The sequence below is a fragment of the Ammospiza nelsoni genome, chromosome 1 (assembly GCF_027579445.1).
Source record: "Ammospiza nelsoni isolate bAmmNel1 chromosome 1, bAmmNel1.pri, whole genome shotgun sequence".
Classification (NCBI taxonomy): Eukaryota; Metazoa; Chordata; class Aves; order Passeriformes; family Passerellidae; genus Ammospiza; species Ammospiza nelsoni.
The window spans coordinates 111,905,818-111,933,254 of record NC_080633.1 but is presented as its reverse complement, the minus strand read 5'-3'; the positions used below and the strand labels follow the sequence as shown (position 1 = coordinate 111,933,254).

The following is a 27,437-nucleotide window of genomic DNA, read 5'->3' as shown; positions in this document are numbered from 1 at the left end:
AAACCCAGGACAATGCCACAATTAGTCTGGTGTTGCATTTCAGCTTCTGCAACATTTAAACTAAAGAAGCATTTTATTTCTATTGTTTTTTTATGACACCCAATCTGTCAGTCCTCACAACACTTTGGTTTGGGAATTACTTATTACCAGATGAAATGCACAGAAAATGAGTGAAAGGAAAAAATGTCAAGCTACCTACAGGGCAACACAACAGGATTTATGTCATCTGTGGTTACAATAAATACAGACTGAAGCAAACAAATTGCACCTGACTATGTATACAAAACTCAAGACCTTTCAATTTATTAAGTAGAAGTTATTACTGTTTGCAGGAAAGGAGGTGGTGCTCCTTGCCAGCTACATATGGCAACATATTCCTAGATGCTTGTTTTTATTTTCACCAATTACAGCTTAGGGTTAATGTGTGTGTTTTCTTTTTCAAAAGCTAATGCAGGTTGAGGTATGTTTCTAAAAACAAACATACACACCTGTAGTAGTGACCACATTTTAACCACAGAAACAAAGTGATACAACCCATCAGGCTTCTGGATTCTACAGTTTCACAATGTTAAAACAGATTTGTACTCGCATCTTACTTAAGTAAAATGTCAAATTGGTGTCTTCAGTCTTAATTTCATCCTTATGTACTGCTAATTCTCTATGTCCATAATTATCACCTTCTTCACTTTAATCTTATGTTCTGCTTCATTATGGACTAGTTTGCCTTAGTTTGTCCTCTGTGTGGTCTTTCAGAGTTTTAGCAAGTATTGATTTTCCACAGAACAGTTTCTTCTCTTTCCAACACTACATAGTTAAGCTCATAAAACCAAACAAAAGAATTCCTTTGTAACTTTTTCCAGCATTGTTTGTTTAGATTTCTATGCATGCAATTAGTCTAGTTTCACGTAGCAGAAATTAAAACACTGTTCTTGCTAGAAACTGCAGAGCCTGGGACTAATGCCTGCCAGAGAGACTGAGGCACCAGGTACAAAGCTTCAGTTTCACTAAACAGAAACAACAAATCAGATTTGCGGCTCATTTTAGATGCAAGCACCAAACCAGGGCTTCCTTTTGCTTTAATCCCATCAACACTGGCATTATGCCACATAAGATAACATGTTAACAAGGCTCTGGAAGCTGAGGACTTAAACACACAATAAAGCAGCAATTAAAAAATTGTGGAGATGAAGGAATAACCAAATGAGAACAGCAAGAACAAGTAAGGCCAGAGACTTGTTGAACTCAGCATCCTATCTGGGACAGTGGCCCATGTGAGGTGCAAAAAGCAAAGAAACACAAAGCAAGTGAATGCTTCTTCCCTGGTACACTCCTGAGGAGTACGGTGACCTGCAACTCTAGAACTTCCCAAGGGAGCATAAACTGAATTACTAGGTGATCAGAATTTTCTCCAGAAAAAAAAAAAATCCAATCACTTTTAAACCAAACTCTGCAGAATTCTGGTAATATTGTAGAATTTCTTATATTCTAATTAATGTTTTTAGTGTCAAAGAAAGTCACTGGAAGGGACCACATGTAGGTCACCAGCCACAGATTTCTGATTAAGTCATGATGGTTTATTATTGCTACAACATCTAAAGAAGTCTCAGAAAAGATATGAGTTATTATGATTATGCTGGGAACTGTACTAAAATGAAATGCCACTAAAAGAAGTGGCAACCTCTATTCAATGAATTTGTGGCAGATAATGAGGCTAAGCAACGAAGTTCATTTTTAAAGAGTCACAGTGGTGATCAAAAAAAATACATTGAAAGATATTTTTCTTGCAGTTCAACCTTACAATACTACCAACACTTGGGGATCTCCTTCAGAACATTTCATTCATTCATTCCAGTTCATTCCAGATCTGGAAAACACAAGCATCTTTCTTCTTTTCAAAAACAGAGCTAGTGATGCTAATAAGCAGATGGAGAATTTTTTACAATTACTGGCTGCAAGTCTTATAAAAATTAAATCCATTTGCTGTTCTTCCACTTAAAATGCACAGTAACAAAGCAACAGAAATTAGCATTCAGTGGTCTCTTAAATCATCCCTCCCTGCTCAAAATGCTCAAAATAAACCACCACACATTATATCACCAGCAGTCTTACTTTTTCAGCTCTGTGATGACGACAAGGATCATGACTGTGTCAAAGGCAAATGGCTATTGTCTACATTATTATTTCTGACTGTTCAGAGCATCTGCAGCATGCAAGGCACAGAGCAAACTTCCACCACCACTTTCCAAAACCCTTACAAATTAATTGATGGCAATTAACAGCTGACTTGTACTTGAAAACCCTGCAACTCACATGCAGAGGATGCAAAAAGTTTTGCTTCTTCACCAAATTTTTGAAGTCACAAGCAACTTGCGCATTAAAAGTGCAGAAATGCTCAAAGTAGCTGCAAAGTTTACACACAACAAAAAACTATGCTGGGTACTTTATAATAACATAGTGCAACTACTCCCTATCAAATCTAACTGTCATTCTTGCCTTCAAAAAGTAAGTTGTAACACAGAAGTGTGGCATACAAGCTATGTTCCCTTCCAATCCTATATAAAATCATGTTCTAGTTTTCCTTTCCATTATATTTCCATTATTTCCTGAATTACGATTTCTTCTACTTACCTCCCAACGAAATGAACTATAATAACAAAAATTTATACTCAGCATCCACAAGGATGATCCACTAAGGAGATATGTGAAATATTTTTCAGTCAGAGTTGTTAAAGTGATGAATCAACTCAGCATCTTCATTATCAACAAGAGTGATTGATACATTCAGGTTTTCTTTCTTTTTTTATCACTGAAGAAACCAAATCATAGATTTTGCCACAGATTTTTCTTCTGAGTTCATTAGATTTGAGAAGTCATTAATATGTATGGGTATAATTTATCTAAAATTGTAAAGCCACACAAAAAGAAAAAAAAATTCTCTGCCCTGTTCTGATGCCTTCTTAACTACCTTTTTCCTCCACAACTGCTGTGGTTAATGGAAAGTTCTTTTCAGGTGCAAAAAGCATCACAGAATCTTTAAATTGTAAATAATGTAAGCCACAAGTTAAAAATAATGTAAGGATCAAACCTGTTTGCATAGGAAAACTAGACTCAAGTGCATATAAAGGCTACCAAGTAGAGGGGAATAATCACCCTCCTGGCATTTGTTTGAGACTTGTTTCATGTAAAAACATTGGTTTTGTTGATGTTTAAACTGACAGTCTTATCTATTGTCTGGCTCATTGCTTTTTAGCCATGAGAACAGCAATTATGTCCTATTTTATTTCCTCATCCTAAATTTGCACCCTTCAAAAAGTCTGCTTAGCCTGATATTTTTTAATCCACCATTCCACCCCCAAACTATTCAGGAGAAAATATATCTCTTTATCTTCTTCTCCTCCTGCAGTTACTACAGACTGAGGCTGATGACAGTTTCTTAGTCCAAAGAGATGCTTTGGCCCTTCCTTTTTAAACCAGTATGCAAACACCATACAAAAACTCTTATATCCTTCCAACACACCACAAGTATCTCACATTATAAGGATTCATCTGTTGAGTTCCATAAAGGAGGAACAAGTAAGTCAAAGCTTCTGTAATGTGTCCTGGTGTACAGCTATATAATCTGGTTTTACAAACACAAATGTAAAACTGTTGCATTGCTGTCCACAATATGACTTCTTCTCTGTACAAGTCTGCAAAGAACTTGTCAAAAGTAAGTGATGCTTTATCTGCAACTGTCACAAATAAAAGGTCTTATTTCACATTCTGCCTTTAAGATAATACACTATTAGACTAGGGTATTTATTTATTTATTCTTTTGATACAAGTAGGTATACTGTTTTCCCATTGTAGAAATGTTTCATATCCTAGACAAATCACATTATTACCGGAATATACCAGATTCCCAACTTGGCAAGACCAACTTTTTTTTTTTTTACTTACATGATGTTTCAATGTACTTCAACAAATGTTTATGTTTAAAAAAACCCAACACAGTGCTTTTCCAATTAGCCATGAAATTAAAGATTTAAATTAAAAAAAAAAATAAGCCATAAACAAAAAAAGCACTGACTTACCGTTGCACTTCTCCCTCACCTAATCAAGGAAACCAAAGAAACTTAAGTCTGTGACTCTCACTCCAGAGAAGCTGAACTTTTCTCAAGTCTGGCTAGAGCCATCACCCTCTACAAAATCCATGCTGTCTCAAAAGCTCCTCTCCTTCCCTATGTCTGTACAGAAAGCTTTATTAAAAACATGAGGTAAGCATAAACTAGGCTACGTGAAAGAACACCCTGCAGAAACCACACAGAGCAGCAGGTGGTAGAGAATACAGCTACAAAGGGTATCCACTGCACTGACCAAGTGGAGACTCATTTGCAACATTGTCTTTTGGTATGTGACTTCTCAATTGCTCTGCAAAGGAGGCACCGAGGGTGGTGATGGTAAAAAGGACAAAAATCATACATGCTGAAAAGCCAACAGCACACAAACATTGGGAATAGCTGTAGGGGAGTCTACCAGGGACCATTCTATCCCCCTACTTTTGTCTCCAACTATGATTAATGTCAGATGTTTAGGGAAGAGTTTAAAACAGGACAAGCATGCAGCAGGGCTGCTACAGAAGAGTCTTCCTGATTCCAGTTTGTGGCTACAACTAGAGGCAAGATCTTTGTATTTAATTCTTAACAGATTTGTCTTGTCTTTCTTGAGTTTGTCCAGTTAGTCTTGAACCCATGTAATCTTTCAGCACCTGTGTCATTCTGTGACAAGGAGTTTGGCAGCTCCTATCAACTGGGTGAATGAACTCCATTTTAATGCTGAATCGACCTGCTAGTTTCACTTGATGTGTCCTAACACGAGACAGTGCCCAGTCATTCAGTTATCTGAATGACTTCTTATCTATTTATGAGGCATGGGTTTCTTTCATGCCCTCTCCATATCAATCTCTTTATGTGGTTGAAGATTTCTATTCTCTAGAACGTTTTGCTCCTACCAACTTGCTCTGAAGCTTTTTGAGTTTCACTGCACCTTTTTTCTTATCAATGGAAAGACCAAAACTACTATCCACAAGTACAGTTTGTGTGCAAGCTTAAGGGATTCTTAAAGTTGTGGTGTTTTTAGAAGCCTTTCAGAGGTTTAAAACCCAGAACAAACTTCAACCCTTCTCATACCTGACTATTTAGGTCAGGATGAAGTTGCTCTGCCCATTGTGTCTGCCTTGACAAGCAGACAGCTCTAGTCTGGTTTTCTCACTTAGCTTTAATGTTCCCTTTCCCATGCACAGGAGGGTGTCAAGGTGTCTGCAAAACAGCAACAAGTTTGCAGCAATCAGTGTTTCTAAAGAGTTGCAACCAGATGAGAGCATTTGGTGGCACAGGACTAAAATGTTGCATTAGGTAAGACAGAACCAGGGAACTGACACCAAACAATGGCCAGGTGAAGGTGAATGGGGACAAGAGAATGAAACAGTGACTGCTGAGCAGAGGAGACAGAGTGGGAGGGGAATGGCTGGGACTGAGTCAAAAAGAATGCCACTGTGCTGGGACTGAGCAGTGAATCAACAGCCATGTGCAACAGCTTCTCCATGTGTCCAGGAAGCTGGAATAACAAAGCTTGGCTGAAGTTGTGAGTAGTGGGGAAGATATCATATGAAGTAACAATTTCATAGCCTATTTCCAGAGAGATTGAGGACAAAGATAAAACCGGCAGGTAGTCAAGGTTGTTGCCCTCGTCTGAATGCAAATAATGCTATCCTAAGGAGGATAAAAAGGGATGGAGCAGCTGGCCTATACACAAGAATGTGCTAACAGATTCCTACAGAGCAGGCAAAATCCTCTTTAACATACTTAAACATATTACAGCTGTGGAGTTAGAGACCATCTCCACAGAAAGGGTTAACCAGTCACCAGGGTTGTTAGTCTGGAACATGAGTATCCTGATAACAAAAGCACTGTAAATCTGAACTGTCATCTACAGATGATTCAGACGTTTGTATAGAAACTGCTTATCACAGAACATGACACAGACCCTGACAAACTGGATATCAGAGGCATTACATTTTCATACCATTCCCATCCCTTCCTATTGTTCCCAAGAAAGTCAACCCCTTGCCCTCGCCCAACATTTCATACCTCCAAATTTCTCAAGTTCTATTATACATAGCCTCAGTTTTATTCCATTTGTTCTGCCCCTCTCTTATCTATCCAACACACTTCCACACTGCAATGGGAGCCAGGAACAAAAGTCATGTTCCCAATACTCTACCATCAAACTGCATTCTTTACAAGCTAAAGATACACTGCCATGACTTAAAAAAAAACCCCAAATCAACCACAAAACAAAACCCCAAATAACTGTCTTCTTCCATATATAGATATAGAGGGAGCTTCATTCATTAAAGAGAGATACACAGGGCATCATCCATTAAAAAGAAACACACTGGGAAAAACCTCAGGGGTTTTTAATAACCCTGAGGTTAGTTTAGAATTCTTTCTAAACTTTGGTCTTCCTGTGTTTTCTAAGATATTCTAAATTTACTACTAGATCTTCACAATGCAGTAGATTCTACAAAGAGCTGCCACACACTAACCATTACTACAAAAGGAACTTCTCTGTTTTGGTGAAAAATGAAAAGAAACTCATTAGAAGGGAAAGCCTAAATAAAAGGATAGTTGGATGATTTTGGTACACTTCATGCTTTACTTGTTCTACCAGGAATCGGATGACCTTGGACATTTAGGTGTCTTATTTTCACTTAAAAGCCATTTTATAAGTAGTATTACACATGCAATTTTTTTTTGAGACAGACATATGAGACATATGCATGCCTTTCTTATACTGCTGCCACAAACCTCAACACCAGTAAAACACTTGTGAAAAGATGGAAGCTGCAACTGCACTAGGAACCTTGAAATGACATGCAATGCTTTTTTTCCACAACTGGTTGCAACAAACATCCTTGGTAGTAAAAGAAAACTTTACTTTCCCCAATAAATTAGGTCCCTCTCCTGATGCCATGAACTAACAAAATGGGTGACAGAACCAGCCACTAAAAGACCATAAAATTATATTTAAAGCACCGTGACAACCCACAAGGAAGACGTAACCAAAGAAAGGCTTTTAAAGAATTCAAGCTATTAGCCTATCTACTCTGTTCAGGTCTCCTTCCACAACTACAGTATTTAGAAAGCACATTCATAAGAAGGACAAATTATTAAGACTGTCCCATTAAAGTTCTCGTCCACCATTTCTTCAAAATGAATTTCCAACAAATTCAAATCTCCCCCTCCAATTTATCCTGAAGACTTAAAGTCAGACAAGGAAGACAAAGTCAGACAAATCAAAACTCAGCTGCTTTCTCACTGTGCTCATGACCCTTTGCAGAACACAAAATTACTAGCAAATTCTCCATAATAGCAAACAACAGAAGGCTTCATCAGAGGTGAGTAAACCAGCAAGACAAAAGCCTTTAACTTTCTATTAATGTTGTTAATTCCTCTGGCTTTATCCTCTCTCTCCTTTCAAAGGAGAGCACGGCACTCCCAGCAGTGCGTGCTCTGCTCATCCCTGTAGCCTCTTCTGCTGCAGCACCAGGCAATCTACCAACAGGAGACAGACAAAACCCTCTTTCTTTGCTTCAGCTCTTTTGATGGAGGTCAGGGCCCTACAGGGCAAGCATATACTGCTTTGCTTCTCCCTGTTACGCCTAAAGATCCTCTGTGGTGCTGTCAAGAGCCATGCCCCAGAGAGGTGATGGACCTGAGGAAATGCAGATGCCTTGTGTGACATGCAGCTGCAGGACAGGCCTCTTGAATCTTGTTTAAAACACCAGGCAGACTTGGGGAGGATGTGGGAAGACCACAAAGAGAGGGGCATTCAATACATGGATGCCAAGACAGCAATGCTGTCAGCTGTGCTTAAAGTTGTTGCTGTCCAGAGCTGTGTAAGAAAGAATACGGGGCTCAACTGAAGCCTTAAGTTAAACAAAGCAGAGGGGTTGGATTAGCATTCACAAACATCCTGGTGCTTCAAACAACATAAAAATACACTCTGAGAATGACAGCTCAAGGCAGCATGGTCTAAAGTCTGTTTATGTCACTGTCATAGGTGTTGTGATCCATCAGATTTCATGAATCCATGGATTCATGCATGAGGTACACAGAAATCGCTGCTAAGCTTAGTTAATAAGTCATCCAGGAATTTCACAAACTAGGCACAAAGAAGCATAGCTACCTCAGTGACACTGTGGAATCACCTACAAAAGCACCTGTATGTATGAAAACTGTGATCAAAGATGCTTCCTTCAAAATGGGCATCACAGACTTCAGGCATTTTGACACTGCCAAAACCACACAAAACAACCACACAATGTGTATCAAGACACTCATATAACTGAGGAAGATAAGGAACCAATTCAGCCACACTGACATTTGAACCCCTTTGTCCCAGAATTATGAAGAAAAATAGTCCCAAGATGGTTTAAACCATCAAAGCAAGGAATATCTCAGCCACTTAGGTATTAGCTGAACTAGTGTCATCAGTACAGTTTTAAAGTTAATGGGGTCATTGTTTAACTACAGACTGAAAAAAAAGCTAGTTATAACACAAATAGTTATAGCACTCCCAGAAACATCCTGTTTCCTATTCTGATAATCTGACCAAATCATGGAAACAGAAAGTTGAGAGGGGAAATATTGTCTGTGACTAAGGAAAACAGCTTCAAGGCTTGATTCCTGTATCAGAAGATGCAGAGACATCCCTGCAGCTAGGATGCAGCAGAAATAAGCTGATGCACAGGTTCATTTTTGTCAAGTATAATTCCTTTCAGTTTGCAGGGATGAATGCAAAAGGTGTCTGTTTCTGTGCCACTACTGACTTGCAATCTGCTGACCTGTAGGGTCTTGCCTAAAAGACCCAAGCTGAAGAGCCCAGTTCTACCCAGAAATATAAGGTTCCTGTTTTTGGAAAGACAAGGAGGAGAGACACAGGGAAGGGAGAAGGATGCTGCCCAGACAGGTTACGCTGTGTTCATCATTCAAGGATACAACTAGATAAAGCCCTAAGCACCCTTGTCTACCTTGTACCTGAGACTGTCCTGTGAAGGTTGAATTGGACAAATCTGGAAATTGCTTCCAACCTGAATTATTCCATAAAGTACATTTAGAAAAAAAAAAAAAAAAGGAAGTTTGTGGGTATTTTGTATATATACTTCTTTCAGTAATGAACTGACAAAAGTAAGTGCTTGCAATAACACAGTCATATCATCACCCTTTATCCATGTTAAGTCATCTGTCTGACAGGATGACACAAATTCCATTTGCCATAATAATGATTCCCTACCTTGAGATAACCTGCTTTAAATTCTGTTACACAACCATAGTTCTAGACTCAATTCTAATTACCAAGCCAATGTTAGTTATAATTACCATTATAATGGATCAAGAAAGCCAGGACACAAAGCAAGTCCAGAAATAACAGCAAACCTTGGCCTGCTCATCTTTTAAGTGACCTCTTCAGAATTTCATTAAGTATGTTGAATCCTCTGCAATGTAATGCTACAGAAGGACAGAATTTGTTTTGAGGGCTTTTTTTTTAAGAGCCAGGTTAAGACAGTAATAAATCCACAAACTAAACAACTGAATGAACCTTAATTTGAAAGATCAGAAGGTCTCAGGTAAGAGACACAGGCATATATCCATGCAGGAAGGACTTCTAAAATAATGAGTTCTTCACTCATGGAAAATCTCAAAATAAACCTTTTGCACAACATTAAAATAGTTTTTGCACATTTTTCAGCATCACATCAGTTCATCCACTGTCAGGGCACACAGACTGCAGCACAATAGAGAGCTGAGAATGTGGCAGGGATTTATTAAAGAGTTTTGAAACACATAACACATGGCAAATATTTTTCAGTTGTCTCTTCTCATTCAGCATAATAGTTTGGGGATATTACCACTCTCTGTGTATTCCAGTCCCTACCAGGTGCTTATGAGAGAGCTGGAGAGGGAGTTCTTACAAGGTCTCGTAGCAATAGGGCAAGGGGGAATGGCTTCAAATTTAATCAGGGCACCTTTAATTTAGATATTAGGGAGAAAATCTTTACTGTGAAGGTGGTGAGACACGGGAAAAAGTTACCTAGAGAAGTTGTGGGTGTACCAGCTCTGAAAGTGTTCAAGGCCAGGTTGGATGGAACTTTGAGCAACCTGGTCTAGTGAAAGGTGATGGCTATGTCAGGGGTTTGAAACTGGATGATCTTTAATTTTCCTTCCAAGCCAAACCATTCTATGGTTCTAAGATACAAAGGGAACAAGCTCTTAATCATGTCACTTTTTGACACATTTTTCACCCAAACCAGAAATTAAGATCAGCAGAAAAGTGTCTACTGCACTTATTAGTGTGCTGTGCAAATAAAGAGGATCTGCTGTAACCAGTTAAGCTTCATTTATGCTACATAGCAAGTACATAAGACTAATTCCTCACACCATTCTGGGATAAACCTTACTTGCTCCCCATGTAAAGCAAGCAAATCTGGGTACCCATCAGAAACTGATAAAGTAGATTTACCAGAGAGGGCACAAAGAAAAGGCCATACTCTTGTAAGATACCAAAATTATATGCTCCATACAAATGCTGGCCTACTTTAAGGGATTAAGTGTCTCGAGGAAGGGTTGCCACTCGGTGCACAGAGCCAGAGAAAGTTCCCAGGTTCAGACGTAGTGTGGAAGGAGAGAGGAATTTACCCATAGGAGCACACATTTTCATTTAATTCCTAGCATTTAAATATTTATAAGTTTAAAATAATTAATAGATAAGCAGTTCCTACAAAATATGGAACTTAGCTCACAAAACAAAAAGTCTCTAGACAAGTTGGGCAAAAAGTAGCCACTACGAGTACATAAAAATAGGGAGTTTTCAAATTTAGAAGTGATTACATGGCACTCTTCTGGAAAACATGTATGCTGAAAAACTAACATTAATGGTTAATCTTCATTTTATTACCATATTCTCCAAGAAAAAAGTTCCCCTAGCTATCCACCACTGGTAACTGGAACTGAAGGAACTGTAACAATAGAACCATCTGGGGTCATCTTGTCAGATCTTTGTCCTGTATCATCTTGAGCAAAAATTCAACCACTTACAGATCAAATGAAAGCTAACATAAAATAATTCCTTCATCCCCTAAAAATACTTAAAGGAAAGTAAAGCATGGTCTTGTCATATCTTGCACATGCTTCCTTCAAAAATTCTAAAGACAAAAATTAGCTGTTACCACACGACCAGCTTCAACTTGCCTTCCTCATTATCCTCTATCAAGCAGCTTTACACATCAGAAGTGGATAGTTGATAGGAAAGACACAGCACAGGGACTTGGAACATAAACTGAGTCGTGACTGCAGCTTTACAGCTTAGAGATAAGCAAGAGTCTTATCTTCCAATCAAAACAATATGTGAAGCTTTTCTATGCAGTTAATATCACTGAATAGAAGTAATTTCAAAATTAGATATATTAGTATATAAAGGAGTAGGGGAAGAAATTTCGCAGTAGAAACATAATACACTCCTACCAAGAGTAAATACTACCATAAAGATATTTTGGCAGTAATCCTAAACCTCCAGAACCTCTTGGTATTTGGCATATTTTGAAGTGGCGTAAAAGAAATTTCATGGTCTTTTGATTATCCACACACTCCATTAGATTCTAGATATTTAGTAAATACCACAAAAATTATGATATATCAACATTTGGCTTTTTTTTCCCTTCCCTCACCAGGAACTAGGCCACAAAATTAACAGGCCTTTTTAAAGAATACTCATACTGCAAATGACCTCCTATAGAGAACAGTGTTTTTCTATTCTGTCTTGGAAACCTCTCGCTTGCCTGCAGTTTTTTCCTAGCAGTTTTTTCCTTGGAAAACAGCATATCCCAAGTAAAGCAAAACAAAGACTGCAGCAGGCAGAGCAATCACTGGGGATTTACCCTCCTGCATACACTGAATTCCCAGAAGAAAGTTTTCTGCTGAGGGTGACCACCCAGCAAAATTCCCAGTGTGCCACTCCAGCTGGGATGGGGGAAGTGGAAATCTGTAGGGACAATCTCAGTTTCCCAATGTACCCACATCTTTTGTACTAGCATAACTATTCCGGTTAGATTTTAAAAGTTTTTATTACAGTATGGTTACATCCCAAAAAACCCTCTCATGAGCATCGTTAACATGAACGTGTCTCATAATGCTTATCCAACTTTCCATGTACACTGGGCTAAGTCATGCTGGTGTAATAAAAACAGGACAACTTTTACCACTGGCATAAATCTCAATTCTGTTTTCACAGCTTTATGCAGACCATGCAGCCTCTTCTGATGCTGCAGCCTGGGATTTAGGCTATATAAAATAAGTTCTTAAAAACTTGAAAACACTTGACTAACCCTTGCTGAACTCTTGAGCTACAGATGCTAGAGTGGGATTGACACCCACAATAGCCTGATGAGTGCCAGGTCACACGTGTTGCCACAGCCAGACTCGCTGCTTCACAGAATCAATTAGGTTGGAAAGGACTCCAAGATCACTGAGTCCAACCTATGACCAAACACCACGTTCAACTAGACCATGGCACTAAGTGCCACATCCAGTTTTTCCTTAAACACCTTCAGGGATGGTGACTCCACCACCTGCCTGGGCAACTCCTTCCAATGTCTGATCACTCTTTCTGTGCATAAATTCTTCCTGGTGTCCAACCTGAACCTCCCTTGGCACAGCTTGAGGCTAATTCCTTTGGTCCCCTCACTTGTCACCTGGGAGAAGACTCCGACCCCACCTGGCTACAGCCTCATTTCAGGGGGTTGTAGAAAGTGATGAGGTCTCCATTGAGCCTCCTGTTCTCCACACTGAACATCCCCTGCTCTCTCAGCCACTCCTCATCACACCTGTGCTCCAGACCCTTCCCCAGCTCCGCTGCCCTTCCCTGGACTCGCCCCAGCCGCTCAATGTCTCTCTTGTGGTGAGGAGCAGCGTCCCCCGCTGCGGCCCCAGCAAGGCGGCTGCTCTCTGCCATGGGGCTGATTCCTGGCGAACTGGAGGCTGCTCTCCCTCCTGTGTGAGCAGGACTCCCTGTCACACTCACTCACAAGCATTTTAATACAGAATCGAAACATAAACGAGTTTCAATAAGGCTTTAATCCGCTCCGCTGACAGCCCGGTCCCTGGCCCCGTCGGCCGAGGTTCCCGGGCCTGCGGTGCCCTCTGCCGGGCTGCTCCAGCAGCGATCCCCGGCGGATCCGCTCCCACAGCCGCACCTCCTCAGGCCGATGTTCCCCGGCTGCCAGGCAAGAGCTGCCCCTTCCCCTTCCCCCGGCTTCCCCTCCGGGGGTCACAGCCCGGCCCCTCCGCTCTGCCCACCCCGCCTGGGCCTTCCCCGCCACGCTCCGGGGAGCGCTGCCGGCGCGGGGCTCCCTGGTGCAGGACCAGCCCCCGGCACCCGAGAGAGGGTAAATCAGAGTGACAGGGTCACTTAGGTTGGAAAAGACTCTGAGATCATCGAACCCAACCTCTGAACAAACACCATCACCATGTCAACTAGACCACGGCACTAAGTGCCACATCCAGTCTTTGCTTGAACACCTCCAGGGACAGTGACCCTGGGCAGCACATTTCAAATGTTACTTCAGCCTAGGGTACCATCACATCTCAAGTCTTTTCACACAGGTCAGTTCACTGTAAGATACTAAATAAACATCTACAGTTGACACAGAATGCTTCTTTAGAAATAAACTTACATTTTCTGCAGTTAAAAAAAATAATAGCCACCATATCTTAGCCGGTAATATTCCATTCTCACTGTTTTCCCTTTCTGGAGCTCTGTAATCCTCATCACTGAAAAAGGAGTCCTACACATATTCTCTCTGACTTCTTCCAACAAGTAGTCCTTTACCTCACCATGCTCTATTCCCAACACTGACTATTCCAGATAGTCACAGTCTCAAAGTACTAAAGAGAAATACAAAATGGTATCTCACCCACCACACTACAGAAAATTTGGGCACCAACTTGTCACAAGCAGCCAGGGACTGTATAGCGTCCAGATGATCATCTCTGGTGACAAACCCACCCACCTGATAACTTTTTGAACAGACATTGACATACAAGAAATTCAATTTTAATATAAGAACAAGTTGCTTTACTGCAAGGGGTACCAAGCACTGGCACACATTGCCCACAGAAGTTGTGGAGTCTCTGCTTTTGGAAATACTCAAAACAAAACCCGATACAGCCCTGAACAGCCAGCTTCAGTTGCCCAGATGAGAGCAGAGGTACTCTCCAGAGATGCCTTCCCACCCCAGCCATCCTCTAATTCAGTGACCACACTGCCAAGCTCTGTGTGAGGGGCACTGCTTGGTTCTGAGGTTTGGCAAAGAAAATGCCTTGAAATTCTTGTGTACAGAATTCATTCTGAAAAGATAAGGTCAGCAAAATCGTCACACTACCCCAATTCAAATGCAAACAAATATGAATACATTCCATAATTATAGCAGCAAGTTTTTTCTTAAACTTGGAACAGTTTCTCACCTTACAAAGCTCATCGTTCTCCTCTTTGACAGGCAGAGAATTAGTATTTGTGCAAGAGTCTGAGTCTGATATCTCTACTGAGCTGTCCTCTTTTTCTGACCCATCACACTGATCGGTGGAATCAGTATCCTTCTCCCAGTCAATAAGCTTCAATTCATCTAAAATAGAAGATAGGTAAAAAGATTTTCTTAATCACCGTCTGTCATAATCACAAAGTCAGACTAACACTACAGCCATCCTGAACTTGGGGGAAGAATTGCAACATTATTTTTTACCTATGCTCAACTGATGTTTATGTTTAAGCATTTTGTGTCTCACAAAATCTAAATCCTACTAGCCAAAAGTGTTATGTGAGGAAGGATAAAAATTACATACATACAAAGAAAAATATTTCAAAGTACCATCTGCAAAGAGGTGGTACACTTAACTGCACAGGTAGGTAGGGTGTTCTCTTTAGTGTAGTTGTTATTAATTTTTCCATGGTTTAGTTAGGGTATTTTTTTGCCCAGCTGCATTGGATTTTCCATGTGTACTTGTTCAGAATTGACTGTTTTAAGTAAATGCCTTACACAATGTTAACTAACATCTGCTATTAGTGGCAATCCTCACAGAGGAATGAAAAAGTTAGTTGAAATAGTCACCTCCTAGAACACCAAGCCTAAATATACAGGTTTGCAAATCAAATCTCTATAAGCACATCAAAGAGAGAACTGTTGAGGACAAATTGATAGAAACAGGAATAAGAAAAGATGGAGGTAAAAAGCCAACAATTAAAAAAAGCCCCAAACAAACCCACAATGCAATGGCAGTAAACAAAGAGATGCAGACAGAAATGCAGAACATTTTTCCACCACCATCAGGACCAAGTGGTATTTAATGCAACTCCAAAAGTCCATTTGTAACTCCAAGGATCTACTGAAGGGCATGAAGACCTGAGCTGCAGTAACACCCTCACAATCCTTTAGGTCCAAATGCCACAAGGTACTAAGAGAGATAACGTCAATGTGTTTTGCATAAATTAGCGTGTTTAAAGGAGAAGGGATGAAAGCTTTTTGGGAGAGTTGCTTTTTTTGCTTTTGTAAATGCCATATTTCTAACACTGGAATAGTCACATACAGGGGAGAGGCAGCAGAGAAAGAAGGCACCTGCACCATGCTCCAGGCATCTGTACATATGCATGGAACTGTGGCAGTACCTTCTGTACTTGGCAATGCTACTGTAATCTAAATACTAGTTCCTACACTTACCTTTCAGACTCTGAAGGCACCCAGACAAACACACAGCTATAGTGCTGCCTCCTATTACACACACAAATGCATTTCTGTTTCTGACTATGAGGAAGCTTCATCAGAAATTTTAAACACAGACATCAGCAACCAAGTAAAGCAAAGAGGTTTCATTTGAAGCTGTGTGACAACAGAATAAATTCCTTGATGAAATACAAGGCAATCCATTTTATCTTGTCACACTGAAGTACTGCCACTCAAAGTGAACTTCACTTGAAAGGGAACATCTCTAAAAAATACTTTTTCCCTACTTTCCCTTCCCCACACCTACAACTGTACCTATATATGCACACACACATAGAGGCACCCTGGGTACAATGCTAACATTAGTGTATATCATGGTTACTTCAAAAAACATGAAAATTACAGTTGTTTTACTGCCCACTGCTCTCAGGATATTTTTGGGTTTAGAAGAAAAACATGACAATTATTAGATTTTCTCAGTAACCTTCAAGCAGATATGTAACACATCAGGGTTTCTTCAATTACACAGAGAAACCAAATTTTGCTATCTTATAAGCATAAAAATATGCCTGTGTATTGTCTCTTAAAAAAAAAAAAGGAAGATTAAAGCCTGCAGGATATACTTGCAGAGGACAAGTAAATTATATTAATGGTAGGTTAGAAAAATTCCTATTCAGCATCAGATTGCAGTTTAGAAAATGAACAGTCTTTCCTTTTCAAAAAGAAGAAAATTAATTACTAGGAATTACAAAAGATAGCCATCAGATATGCCAATGACTGGCATATATAGATGAACGGAAGAAGATTTTGCGTTTTTGTTTTAAACCTAAGGAGCACATTTCACCAGGGCCACACATGAAACAAAAAGTCATCAATCAGTCAATCTATTTGCTCAGCTCACAGCAACATTTGAATGCTTTGCCAGACATCCAGGATCCAGTCTAACTGTAATATTTCAGATCTAGCTGAAGTACTACAAAGTTAACCTATTTTACATTGTAAAGACTTCCTAATAAGTTCTAATGCAACTTGTACATTATCCCAGTTAACACTTCTACAATAGAGCATATAAAATTTTTCTGTCTTCAGCTGCACTTTTTAATCAATTTCTCTCCCCTCTGTCATTTCCTGGTCCATGAATTTGAAAGCAAGTTCTAAGAAATAAACCCATGGCTGTTCACATAGTGCAGCTAACAGGGGAAGCAAGGAATACTGTGCTCTGAAATGAAAATAGATGGCACCCAAGATGATGCTATCTGCAGCTGCAAAGTCTGCCACATCTTGTCAGTAGATGCAGAAAACTGTGTTCCTTTACTCAAAGGTTTAAAGTTCTTGTACATAACTTATTCTAAAAGCTTACTCTATATCCATATGAAATTTATGAAAAAAACCCAAAAAACAAAAACCCCTTCAACTGATCTAACCAAAATAGGAATGGATCATGTCATTTTGTCACAATGACCTCAAGAATATTTTCATTACAGCACCTGAAATTGACAGAAGGTTTCTTGTTAGGTCTTGCACTTGAACTTACCTTCACTACTTCTGTCTTCTAACAATAAATCACAACTGCTAGGCAATTCCTCCGTTTTGGAAGTGTCACATTTTTTGCTGTCCAACCTTGGAATCAATGTTTTATTTCCATCATCTGAAAAATCACTGCCACTAGAGGTCCATGTTATGTCCTCAGCTTCCTTAGCACTTTCAGCAGCAGCAGCTTCTAGGAAAAAGCATTTCAAAATGTTAGACTGTTACAGAAATGCAGTTTTGTTAAATTTAAAAGTATTAAAAATTAAACTGTACTATTTTTAAAGGGCAAAATTATAAAATCTGTTACTAGGCCTCAGAGATTAATACTTAAGCATTAACTCACATGTATTTTTTATTCATATATACATTATTTTCAGTTTAGTTTTCCACAATAAATGCAAACACTTCATTTTATACAATGAGGCTACAACTGTGTCCTTCAGCAGCGTGAGGACAAGTCATGACTGTCTGACATTTAGTCCCCCTACACACAGTCCTAACACTCCTCCACTCCCCCACATGTACCCTTGTAAAATGCTGAGTGCTTTCAAGCAAGACTGTCCTTAGAATTCTGGGTTTGGGAGCTCTCCGACTTCATCCAACAAGTAACAAAGTAATAAAAGTATTCCATCAGTAGAGATTACTGTTCAGTTTTCTCTTTCAGTTTTTTCAGGAAAAAACCAAAACTTCTTAGGTGTTGCAAAGAGAAGCTGGTGCATTTTTGAAGTAAGACATTTTAATTCAAAATACCTTTCTGCATTATTTTTAATCATAAAATCAAGGAGAAAAGGATTTATGCTTAGCATGGAGCATACAGAACTAGGAAGGCAGAATTCTCCACTTCCTACCACTACTAAAATGTTATAAGTAAACGGAAAATTTAGATAATTACTGGGGGTTTGGAATTAGGCAGAAGGGCCCAGAAGAGTAAAATACCACCACATCTCCTGCAACACAGAGAGGTTCTTCTTAGAAATCCAGAAAAGCTAGAACCCAAAAGGTAAAAAAAAAAAGCCCAGTAGGTCACCTACTTACATCCAACAGAAGCAGCACAGCTGCTGGAGCAAGCAGGAAATAGAACCTGAAAAATACCACCCCCTCTTTCTTTCCTTTCCTCTGGGCTCAAAAAAAAGAGGAAAGAACTAGAAAGAGTCAGTAAGTCCTCCTCCTCTTTATTCTGACTAGAGTTCTTTTCTTTAATGCCAATATTAAGCAACTTGGGGGCATACAGGAGATTGTAAAAGCGGGAGGTTGATAAAACTCTGTTTTTCTACCTATTGCTCATATTTACAAAATATGTGCTCTCATGCCTGCTTGTCTGTCTAGAAGACGACAGAATAATCTCACTTTCAAACTATACAGCTAAGGGCTATTTTTCATTCCCTCCTAATAAAATGCGGAGCATTTAAATATCCCATCCCTTTAATAATACACACCATATACAGCATTAGTGATGCTTCTTTCACCTTTCCAACAGCAATAGCTGAGTGCCTGCAGCTTTGCAGAATAAATTTCTGGCACTATGGGGGAATGGATGAGCCCCACAACAACAGTGAGAGACTGTGGGTCTTATCAAAATTAGCTTCTAATTACAGTAAAAGAAGAAGAAAGCAACCAGTACTTTGAGCCAACTTCTACCCGATACAGAACAAAATAAAGTAACAATAGTCTGACAATGTTAACATCAAATAATCCAAACATACTAGATGCACTTTCAGCAGATGTTAACAGCGGTCCAAGACGCTTCTTAATCCTGGATTTCTTATTAGAAGGCCTCTGGGACTATATTAAAAAGAGACAGAGATTTAATCACTAGGACATTAAAAATAATTTTAACATGTATCAATATATTTAAAGGTGTTGTTACTCACCTACCAAAGCTTAGCAGACCAATATCAAATTAAATTTAAAATCTCTTACAAGACTGTAATATAATGAAGTATTAAAGCATGAGAATAGTAACATAAAATCTGAATTTTCATAGATTTGGAAAATACAAACTTTCTATGACCATGACAGAAATCACATGTGACCTTGAGAAGAACAGGAACCAGTATTTTCAGCACTAAAATGTCAAAAGTGGGCAGTAACAATATGCTTGATAAAGCATGTGTCCTCTTGAAAAGTTACAGAAAGAATTTCTTGGTTGCCCTGTCTCTGATTTTACTATATCCCATAAGACATGTGATACTGTGACTGCTCAGTACCAGAAGAAGAAACAGAAAAGCAGCTTGGGTCAGCACAAAATACTTTTCATTCAGATCTGGCTGATCGAGCAGGATTTTCTACACTTAATTCACTATTACAAACACTATTTAGGTCTAGCAAAAACTCTTCAAATGCAAACTACGGCATTTTTGTTCCATATTTTTTAGGAAATGTAGCACTCCATCCCAAATGTAAAATTACTTTTGCATCCTTCCGTATATTACTGAATTTTTCTAAGTGATGAGTGCTATCTAGAACACAACACATGAACATATGCCCCCCAAGTTACACTAACAAGTTAAGACAATGTCCTTATGTAACTGTGCTTTCCATTTTCTGTCTATTTTGACAGTTGCAACAACATGCTGTTAGTCAGGAAACAACACCAAAAGAAAAGGCAACATCTTATTATCCACTCGAGCATGGAAATTCACTGTCAGTTTGCATCTCTTTGTTACACCGCTAAGGCAGCATTTTACCTCCAGCACTGAAGTGCTCTCAAAACCATCCCCACACCTAAGCCACGCATTGGAAATCGAAGAGGCAGACACTGATGTCCTGAGATTTGATTTTTTCAGACCTAGGGGTGTCTCATCTGGGAATGGTGTGCGTTCTGCATTCCAAAGTCTCTTCCGCTAGAGAAAGGAAAAACAAACCCATTAAAAACACGGGGTAGAGATAATCAATTTCAAGTTAAATTTACTTACTCTAGATTGCCACTAGTGTTTTCTGAATGTTTACAAACAAATTCCAATTTTTAATGAGCTCAGGAAAAAAAAAACTCAAACATTTGCAAGCATCTTTTATGCAGCTCTAAATAATAACACCATCACCAAGGTCAGGGGTAAATTAAGTTTTTGATAAATACACTTTCTGTTGGTCTAAGTTACATCCCATAATACCTGATAGCTGCTCAGCAAAGCTGAAAATATTATGTTACACAGGAACAGCTCGCTAAAATACACTTTAACTACATAATGCCTTCAAAGTCATATTTACTGTGCTTTAATTTTGTTTATGCAGGAGGTCACACTAGGTATCACTATACAGTTCACCATTAAAAATAACTAATCAACCAAAAAAAAAACCCACTCCAGGCTCTTTCAGCTGTAAGAATTACACTTATTTCCACAACGATTTCCCCACCAAAAATGTTTCCCTCCACTTACAAGGGATGCCAGAAGTCATTTGGAGCATTAGATAAGTCACGAAACAGGATTAGCATCAGTGCTAATTTCATGCAAGAGATTGTAACATCTGAAAATAGCTGAAGATGAGAGAATTGCCTGTTATCACATCCAAAGCTGTCTCTCAGATTCAACACCAGTTTACACACAGAAATTGAATTTGAGCACGATAATCATCTTATCCTACTGTGTTACTGAAATTTATCTTAGAAAGCACTGACTATATCATCTAACTACATCTGTCTTCTTCTGATATGCCTTCTCTCAAGCAACTCCAGTTCCTATGTATAAATAATTATTACTCCAAAATTAAGTTAATCAGCACAAACATTTTCTGCCAGGCTGGTCAATCAGGACAGACATGTCAAACATATGCACAACAAAAGAACAGAAAGTGGAATCACAGAATAAATATTCTGAGTTGGAAGGGAACCACAACTATCACAGAAGCCCAACTCCTGGCCCTGCACAGACCCAAGAATCACACCACGTGCCTGAGAACACAAGCTTTGGCACTTTTTACAAATGGAAATGCATATTTGCTTTCCATAGGGTTTTTCAGTGCTCTTGAGAATGAAACAAGCAGTTCCCAAAAGCAGACAGTGAGCAGCATCTTACTTCACCCCTCCAGTCACACAGTCCTGCTGTGCACGGTAAGAAGACAGAGCAAAGCAAATGCACTTTGCAGTTTCCACTGATGATAACTGACCCTGCTTAGAGCCTCTTCTAAAACTGCTGGGGCTATTTACACCTCAAAGCACCTACTCATTATCACCAAAGTCAAACTGTCCCCATAACTACTCCCACAGACATATGAAAGGTACAATCTTGAATCTGACACGGTATTAAATCTGGAATCAACAGTGCTTTGGTAAGGACACGATGTCAGGTAAGCAGACTACAGCAGTTTAACAAGAAAGGTTAACATTATGACACAGAGAGAATTTAAATGCTGCTTCCCTCCCAGCGAAGATGCTGGCCCAAGCCTCAATTTTCACAGTGCTTAGACAGGAACCTCTGCATTGGGCTCTTGGCAAGTGCTTCTGAAGGTTTTTAACCTTTGTCAGTGCTGCTTTTAACCTTAGTCAGTCTTGCTTACATGCTTGGTGTTTTGTAGCTTCTAGAAGATTTTGCAAGATATATTTTGCAAAGACTTACAGTATCAAATACAGTTCATTGAAAGCTCATTTCTTGAATGGGATGCTGCAGTTTTGAGGAATACACGTCTGTGCCAACAGCAGCACCACAGCTTGCAAGCAAGTTTACAGGACAGCACTTCTGATGGTCAGTTAAAAGCAGAAATGGTTGCAAATAAGTGAAAATAAGTGCACATAATTGCATGCACAAAGAGTTGCATGAAACAGGCTTTGGAATATACTTCTATTGTTAGCAAGCTTAATAAACATAGAGCTAGGGAGTTACTCCCTGTTAAGCTTCTCATTCATGCTATTCCTAAAATCATGACATTTGCTTACAGACAGCAAACCTCAATTTCTCAGTGCTGTCCAATACCAACACAGGAAAGAAAGAGTGTGACATAAGAGGCAGGGGATGAACAGCAGAAATTGGCAGCTGATACACAGCCACTGCTGCACAATTGCCAAGATTTGGGAAGGGGACACCATATAAAAATCAGCAGGATAAAGGCTACGTGTTAACTCCCTCTCCCTAAGTAAGAGGGGTTAAGATGCAAATAGAAAGGATGTGCTGACAGGTGACAAGGCTAAAAAAGCAAACTGAGTAGAACAAATACCTAGGTTTATGCTTAGATGGTTACACTTCTATTTAGTGTCCAATCTGAAGTTGCATTGGAAGTGACTTTTAAACAACTGAAATTCAGTGTACTAGACAGTCATGGTTGTGACAGACAAGGAGACTTTTCATAATTGATGACTTAACAGCAGAAGAGTTTTATCTAACCCTGCACTTCCTTGCCCCAACTAAAGCCAGGGCTGCTCAGGTTTTCAGAGCAGCACTACAGAGCTGTCTCAGGGCAGGTGGTTCCTTGACAAACCAGAAACAACTGGAGTCTCCTCTTCCCCTTCTCCTTTCCCAGCACTTTGCACTCACCAGACTTTGTGCAGACACAGCAATGATGAACCAAACTGACAGAAAACTTCTTTGGGAAGAAGCACTTGTTATCTACAACTGGTGCAGCAGCACAAGAAAGGATACAAGCATCAGTGGAACCAGTCCAGCAGCTGCTTGTCACCATGGCAGCTTAATTACAACCTGAAGAACCATCAGTACTGTGGACAGTTCTGGTAAATTAGCTCTTTGTTTCACCATGCATCTTGCTCCCCAGACTCAAGAAAATCTGAGAGTTTCTGCTACCACCACACAGAAATTTATGACCACTACAAGCACTGAGAAAACAGTCCCCAAAGTCCCAAACCAAGGAAGAAATACACCTTTTACATGAGATATTCCTCAGCTACTGCAAATTCTGGCAGACTCCACTTGGAAGAAAACAAAAGAGAAGGACTTATGATTGCTGATACTGACAGCAGTGGCTTTGAGTTCCATATTTTTAATACAAATATCTTGCCACCATTTCCCACATTCTAAATCATCTTAAAAACTGGGAAGAAAACAACACCACCACCACAAAAAAAAAAACCTCCAGAGCCAAATTACCGGATCCCAAACTCCTTGTCAATTTAAATCTCTCCATATAAATAATTGATGTGAATTCAAGAAACTGAACCTAGAGCTTCAATCCACAGTTACTGAGAGGGCCAGCAGGCTGCAGGGCCTCTGTTTGGCTCTTTGCCTTCAGACACGGTGGGAACAGTGCCAATGTTGGGGACAGCACTGTCACCCTTCCCCAGCAAAGCCACCTTGGCACAGAGGGGTGGTGTCCAAGGACTTCTGTCACAGCAATACATCTTCTGGCATGCAGAAATGGCAAGTTTTAAAGGCTCTTTGCTTCTGCTCCAGCCTGCTTCACAGCAGCAGAAAAACTAACATTTTAAGAAACTTAATTCTCAGGAGTAAATATTTATAATTCAGCTAATCTGAAGGCTGTGCTGCCCCCAAAGAAATGCAGCAACAACTGTGAGTTCTTTTAATCTTGAGTCATAAGGTTAATAAACCTTTTCTTTTAATCTGAAATAAAAACTGGGCACACAAAAAACTTGTGTAATTTATTAAAGGAATGCATGAAGTGCCTAGAAACAAGGTATTGGAATTAAAAAAAAATCACTGAATCAGGCTCTACATATAGCATGTAGACCTGCATGTACATCACAAAATAAAGATTTATTACAAAACAGAGTCAGACAAAAAACCTTGTAAATTGGGTAAGGTGTCAGAAGCCAAAATATGAACTCTGAAATTTTGAGTTCCAAAGGGGAAGCTAGGGTGGCTATGTCATATAGAAATTGCCTTGACCTCTGCTCCCAAAAGCATTGCATTTTGTCAATGGAGCAGTTCCTTCTAAATGAGTGAAAAAAAATTGAGTTACTCCTGTTGGCATTAGTGGCCAAGCCCTCCTCATAAAGGGCATGGCAAGCAACCTTACCTTTATCTCACTGGAAATAACTAAATAACTAAAGGAGTAATGGCTACTTCAAAAACACAGGAAGAGCCCCCAGGAACACATGACCCAATATATTATCTACCTCATATGCAAGTGGTATTTCTTTGACCTTCTCTAACACAAAAAGCAACATAAGCTGAAGGAGAAAACTAGTGATAAAACATTTCACTACATAAGCTCCTGCTGCTGCTGGCCTTCAAATCCAAAAATTAGTCATGTCACTTAAACATCAGTCAGAATTATTAAATACAACTGTTACAGTCTTCCTGAACAGAGTAGAATGAAAAAGTACTGAAAATCACAGCTCTACTTGCCAGAGACTTTTCATACTAAAAAAAACAAAAAAACCAAACCTGACAGGGGCAATCACGCAGAAGTATGCAAATATCCAACACTGACCAACAGCCATCCTCATCTTTCACCTTTGTTCTCATCAGTTTCACACGAAAATACTCCAACTAAAACACTTCAGCTTGCGATGGCCTTCAAAACTCCAATTTCAAGAGAGTATAAAACCAAATCTGACAACAGAAACCTCATTTTCAGCAAAGCACCATATTCATGATACTGAGTTCTTAAAAGTGTAACTATTGCTTTTAATGCCAAGATAAAAAGAAAAGTTCTAATTTAATATGAAAACATCCTTGCATTTTAAACTCTCAAGTGAGCATTCAAATAAAGGTTACAGACTTAAAGTCATGGTTTGTATTTTTTTCCAGTGAAGATTATTTTTTCACTCCTGTGAAAATCAGTATGCATATTTTCCAAAGCTGACTCACAAGAACACATGTGGTCCCGAGAAAAGTCCTCATCAAGTTGTAATCCTTCATGAAACAAAAAAGTATACTGTACAATCACAGTCAATGACAGCACTGATAACCTGCCATACCACACCGCCTCCTACTCTCATGGTAAAGAGCTACTAAAACGAAATTAAAATCTTAAAATAATTTTCCCATTGCTATTGATGTGTGACACCAAAATTTTTAAAACACTCTTTCAAAACCTTTCTTGGTGCTCATGATTTTTACTACACTAGATAAAATACTATCCTCAATGACTTATACTAACATATATAAGATTACCATTTGAATGACAGGATTTTAAAACCTATTCTTTTTTAAACAAGAACATAAATTACTATATGCTTACATTGAAAAAAACAAACTCTCCTGGAATAAGGATATTATTGAAGTATACTTTGTATTAATAACTAGTGCCAAGTAGAGAGAAATCTGCAATCTATGAAGGCAGTTAAAGAAGTATTTTAGAAATGCTTACAGAAAATTAAGTTATCCAAAGTGTTTAGGATACAATAACAGTATCACACATTTTTGTTACATCTCAGGTTAGCACGGGTTTTTAATAAATTTAATTAATAGCCAGCAAGTGCTCTATTTTTCCTTGATCAGTATAAGTTTTCATTCATAAGGAACATTATCTTTGTTAGCAAAAGGAGTTACTATTATCACAGGCTGTTACCACATTGCAACAAGAGTTGTTTAAATCCTGTTTCACTTAAGTGTGTATTTTCTCACTAGGCAAGAATGAAAAGTCTTTCAGAAGAAAACATGTGTAGTGTCAATTTACAGGTTAATTTATGTGAAATATAGTAGGTTATTTTAAAGCTTTTTTTGTAGGATTTTTAAAGCTGTTGACATTTTCTTCCATTAAAATTTCTTTTAAATGGGCTTATACTTAAAAAGCAGTTGAATGTGCACACCAGTATAGATAAACTTCTTTAGGAACCAGATCTGTAATTTGCCAGCCCTATATGTCAAACAACACTTGCAGTCCCGCTTTCAGCAGTGCATCAATACCAGCCTAAGCACGGCTAATCACAGCCAGCACATCCCAATGGCCCCTCTGCGGGGAACATCCAACGCACCAAGCAAATCACCAAAGGAAAGGGATACAAAAGCAGCACGGGGCGCTTCTCCCTCCGCTCCCAGACAAGGAAGCGAAGCTGCTCAAAACAGTACTGGCCAATTCCCACAATTCTCTTTTCCTCTCAAGTTTTACTCTCCCTGCACGTTTCCCCGCCGGCCAAGTGAGCAGGCCGGGCTCGCCGCTGCCCCGGTGCAGCCGTGCCGCGGTGGATCTCACTGTCGGTGTTGCGCAACCGCGCTCACCAGCGCCGCGGGAAGGGCCCGCGCTCCCGCCCCGCGCTCCAGCGTGGCGGGTCCCCGGCACAAGCACCGCCTTGGAGCGGATATGAACGGGCAGCGAGGGCACAGCGCGGCGGCGGCTGCTGCTGCTGCTGCTCCTCTGCCGCCGCCACCAACACCACCACCAGCCACCCCGCGCCCCTCGCTGCGGGGCCGGGAGGCGCGGCCGGCCGGGGCGCACGGCAAGGCCGCCGCGGGGAGCGGCACGGCTCGGCCCTGCGGGGCGGCCCGGGAGCACTGACCAGCCCGGCCAGAGAGCATTGACCGGCCCGGCCGAGCTCCTTCTCCTCCCGTCCCGCCGCCGGTACCTTCCCCTTCCCGCCGGGCATCGCCCCCGGCGCCGCGCCGCGTCCCCGGTCACGTGGCGGGGGAGCACCGGGGGCGGGGCCGAGGGAACCCCCGGCCCGCGCCCGCCCTTTGCAGCTTTGGCGCCGCCGGGGCCGCGGCTTCTGATTGGGCAGAGCAGGGGTGACGTAGCAGCAGGGCGGGGTTGCCGGGAAGGCGGGGCGCGCGCGCCGGGGGCGGGCCGGTGGCCCCGGTGGTGCCGGGCGGTGCGGGAGCGCTCCTCGGGAGCGGGTCGGCGTTTCCCGGCCTGTGCTGGCCCCGCCGCCCTCCTGCCTTCCCTGCCGACCTGCCCCGAGGCCCAGGCGGAGCTGGGTGTGCTGCGGGCGAGGGGGCAGCACCCCCAGCTCCTCCGTGAACTGGGCCGTCTGTTCTCTGCCCAGAGCAGAGGCTGATTTTTGAGGGCGTGGTGTGGAGAGCGACATCTGAGCTCTGCCCTTCTCTGCGAAGTTTTTCCGCCTGGGTTTCGCCGCTGCATCCTTCATTATAGCCAAGGTCACTCATGCATCCTTCGTGATATCCGCGTTCACTCAGAAGTAAATCTCAAATGAGTGTTTAACACCGCAAGGAAAGAAAGAACAGGGATGGAAACACTGCCTAGATACCCAAGCAAGTAATGTCTAAACACAAGGCACTTGATGCAAAATATT

The 27,437-nt window shown here is 40.5% G+C and overlaps 1 protein-coding gene across 1 annotated transcript in view; it reads right to left on the bottom strand.

Annotated features, from left to right (window-relative positions):
* SPIDR (scaffold protein involved in DNA repair) overlaps positions 1–26,794 on the bottom strand; it is a 194,478-nt gene extending 167,684 nt beyond the window's left edge. The window contains exons 1-5 of the mRNA XM_059471467.1: positions 26,754–26,794; positions 20,029–20,184; positions 19,045–19,123; positions 17,346–17,531; positions 14,562–14,719 (exon numbers count right to left, since the gene is read on the bottom strand). Of these exons, the coding sequence (XP_059327450.1) occupies positions 14,562–14,719; positions 17,346–17,531; positions 19,045–19,123; positions 20,029–20,184; positions 26,754–26,774 (600 nt within the window). The 5' untranslated portion in view covers positions 26,775–26,794. The remainder of the gene's footprint in view (positions 1–14,561; positions 14,720–17,345; positions 17,532–19,044; positions 19,124–20,028; positions 20,185–26,753) is intronic.
* Positions 26,795–27,437: the final 643 nt, after the last annotated feature.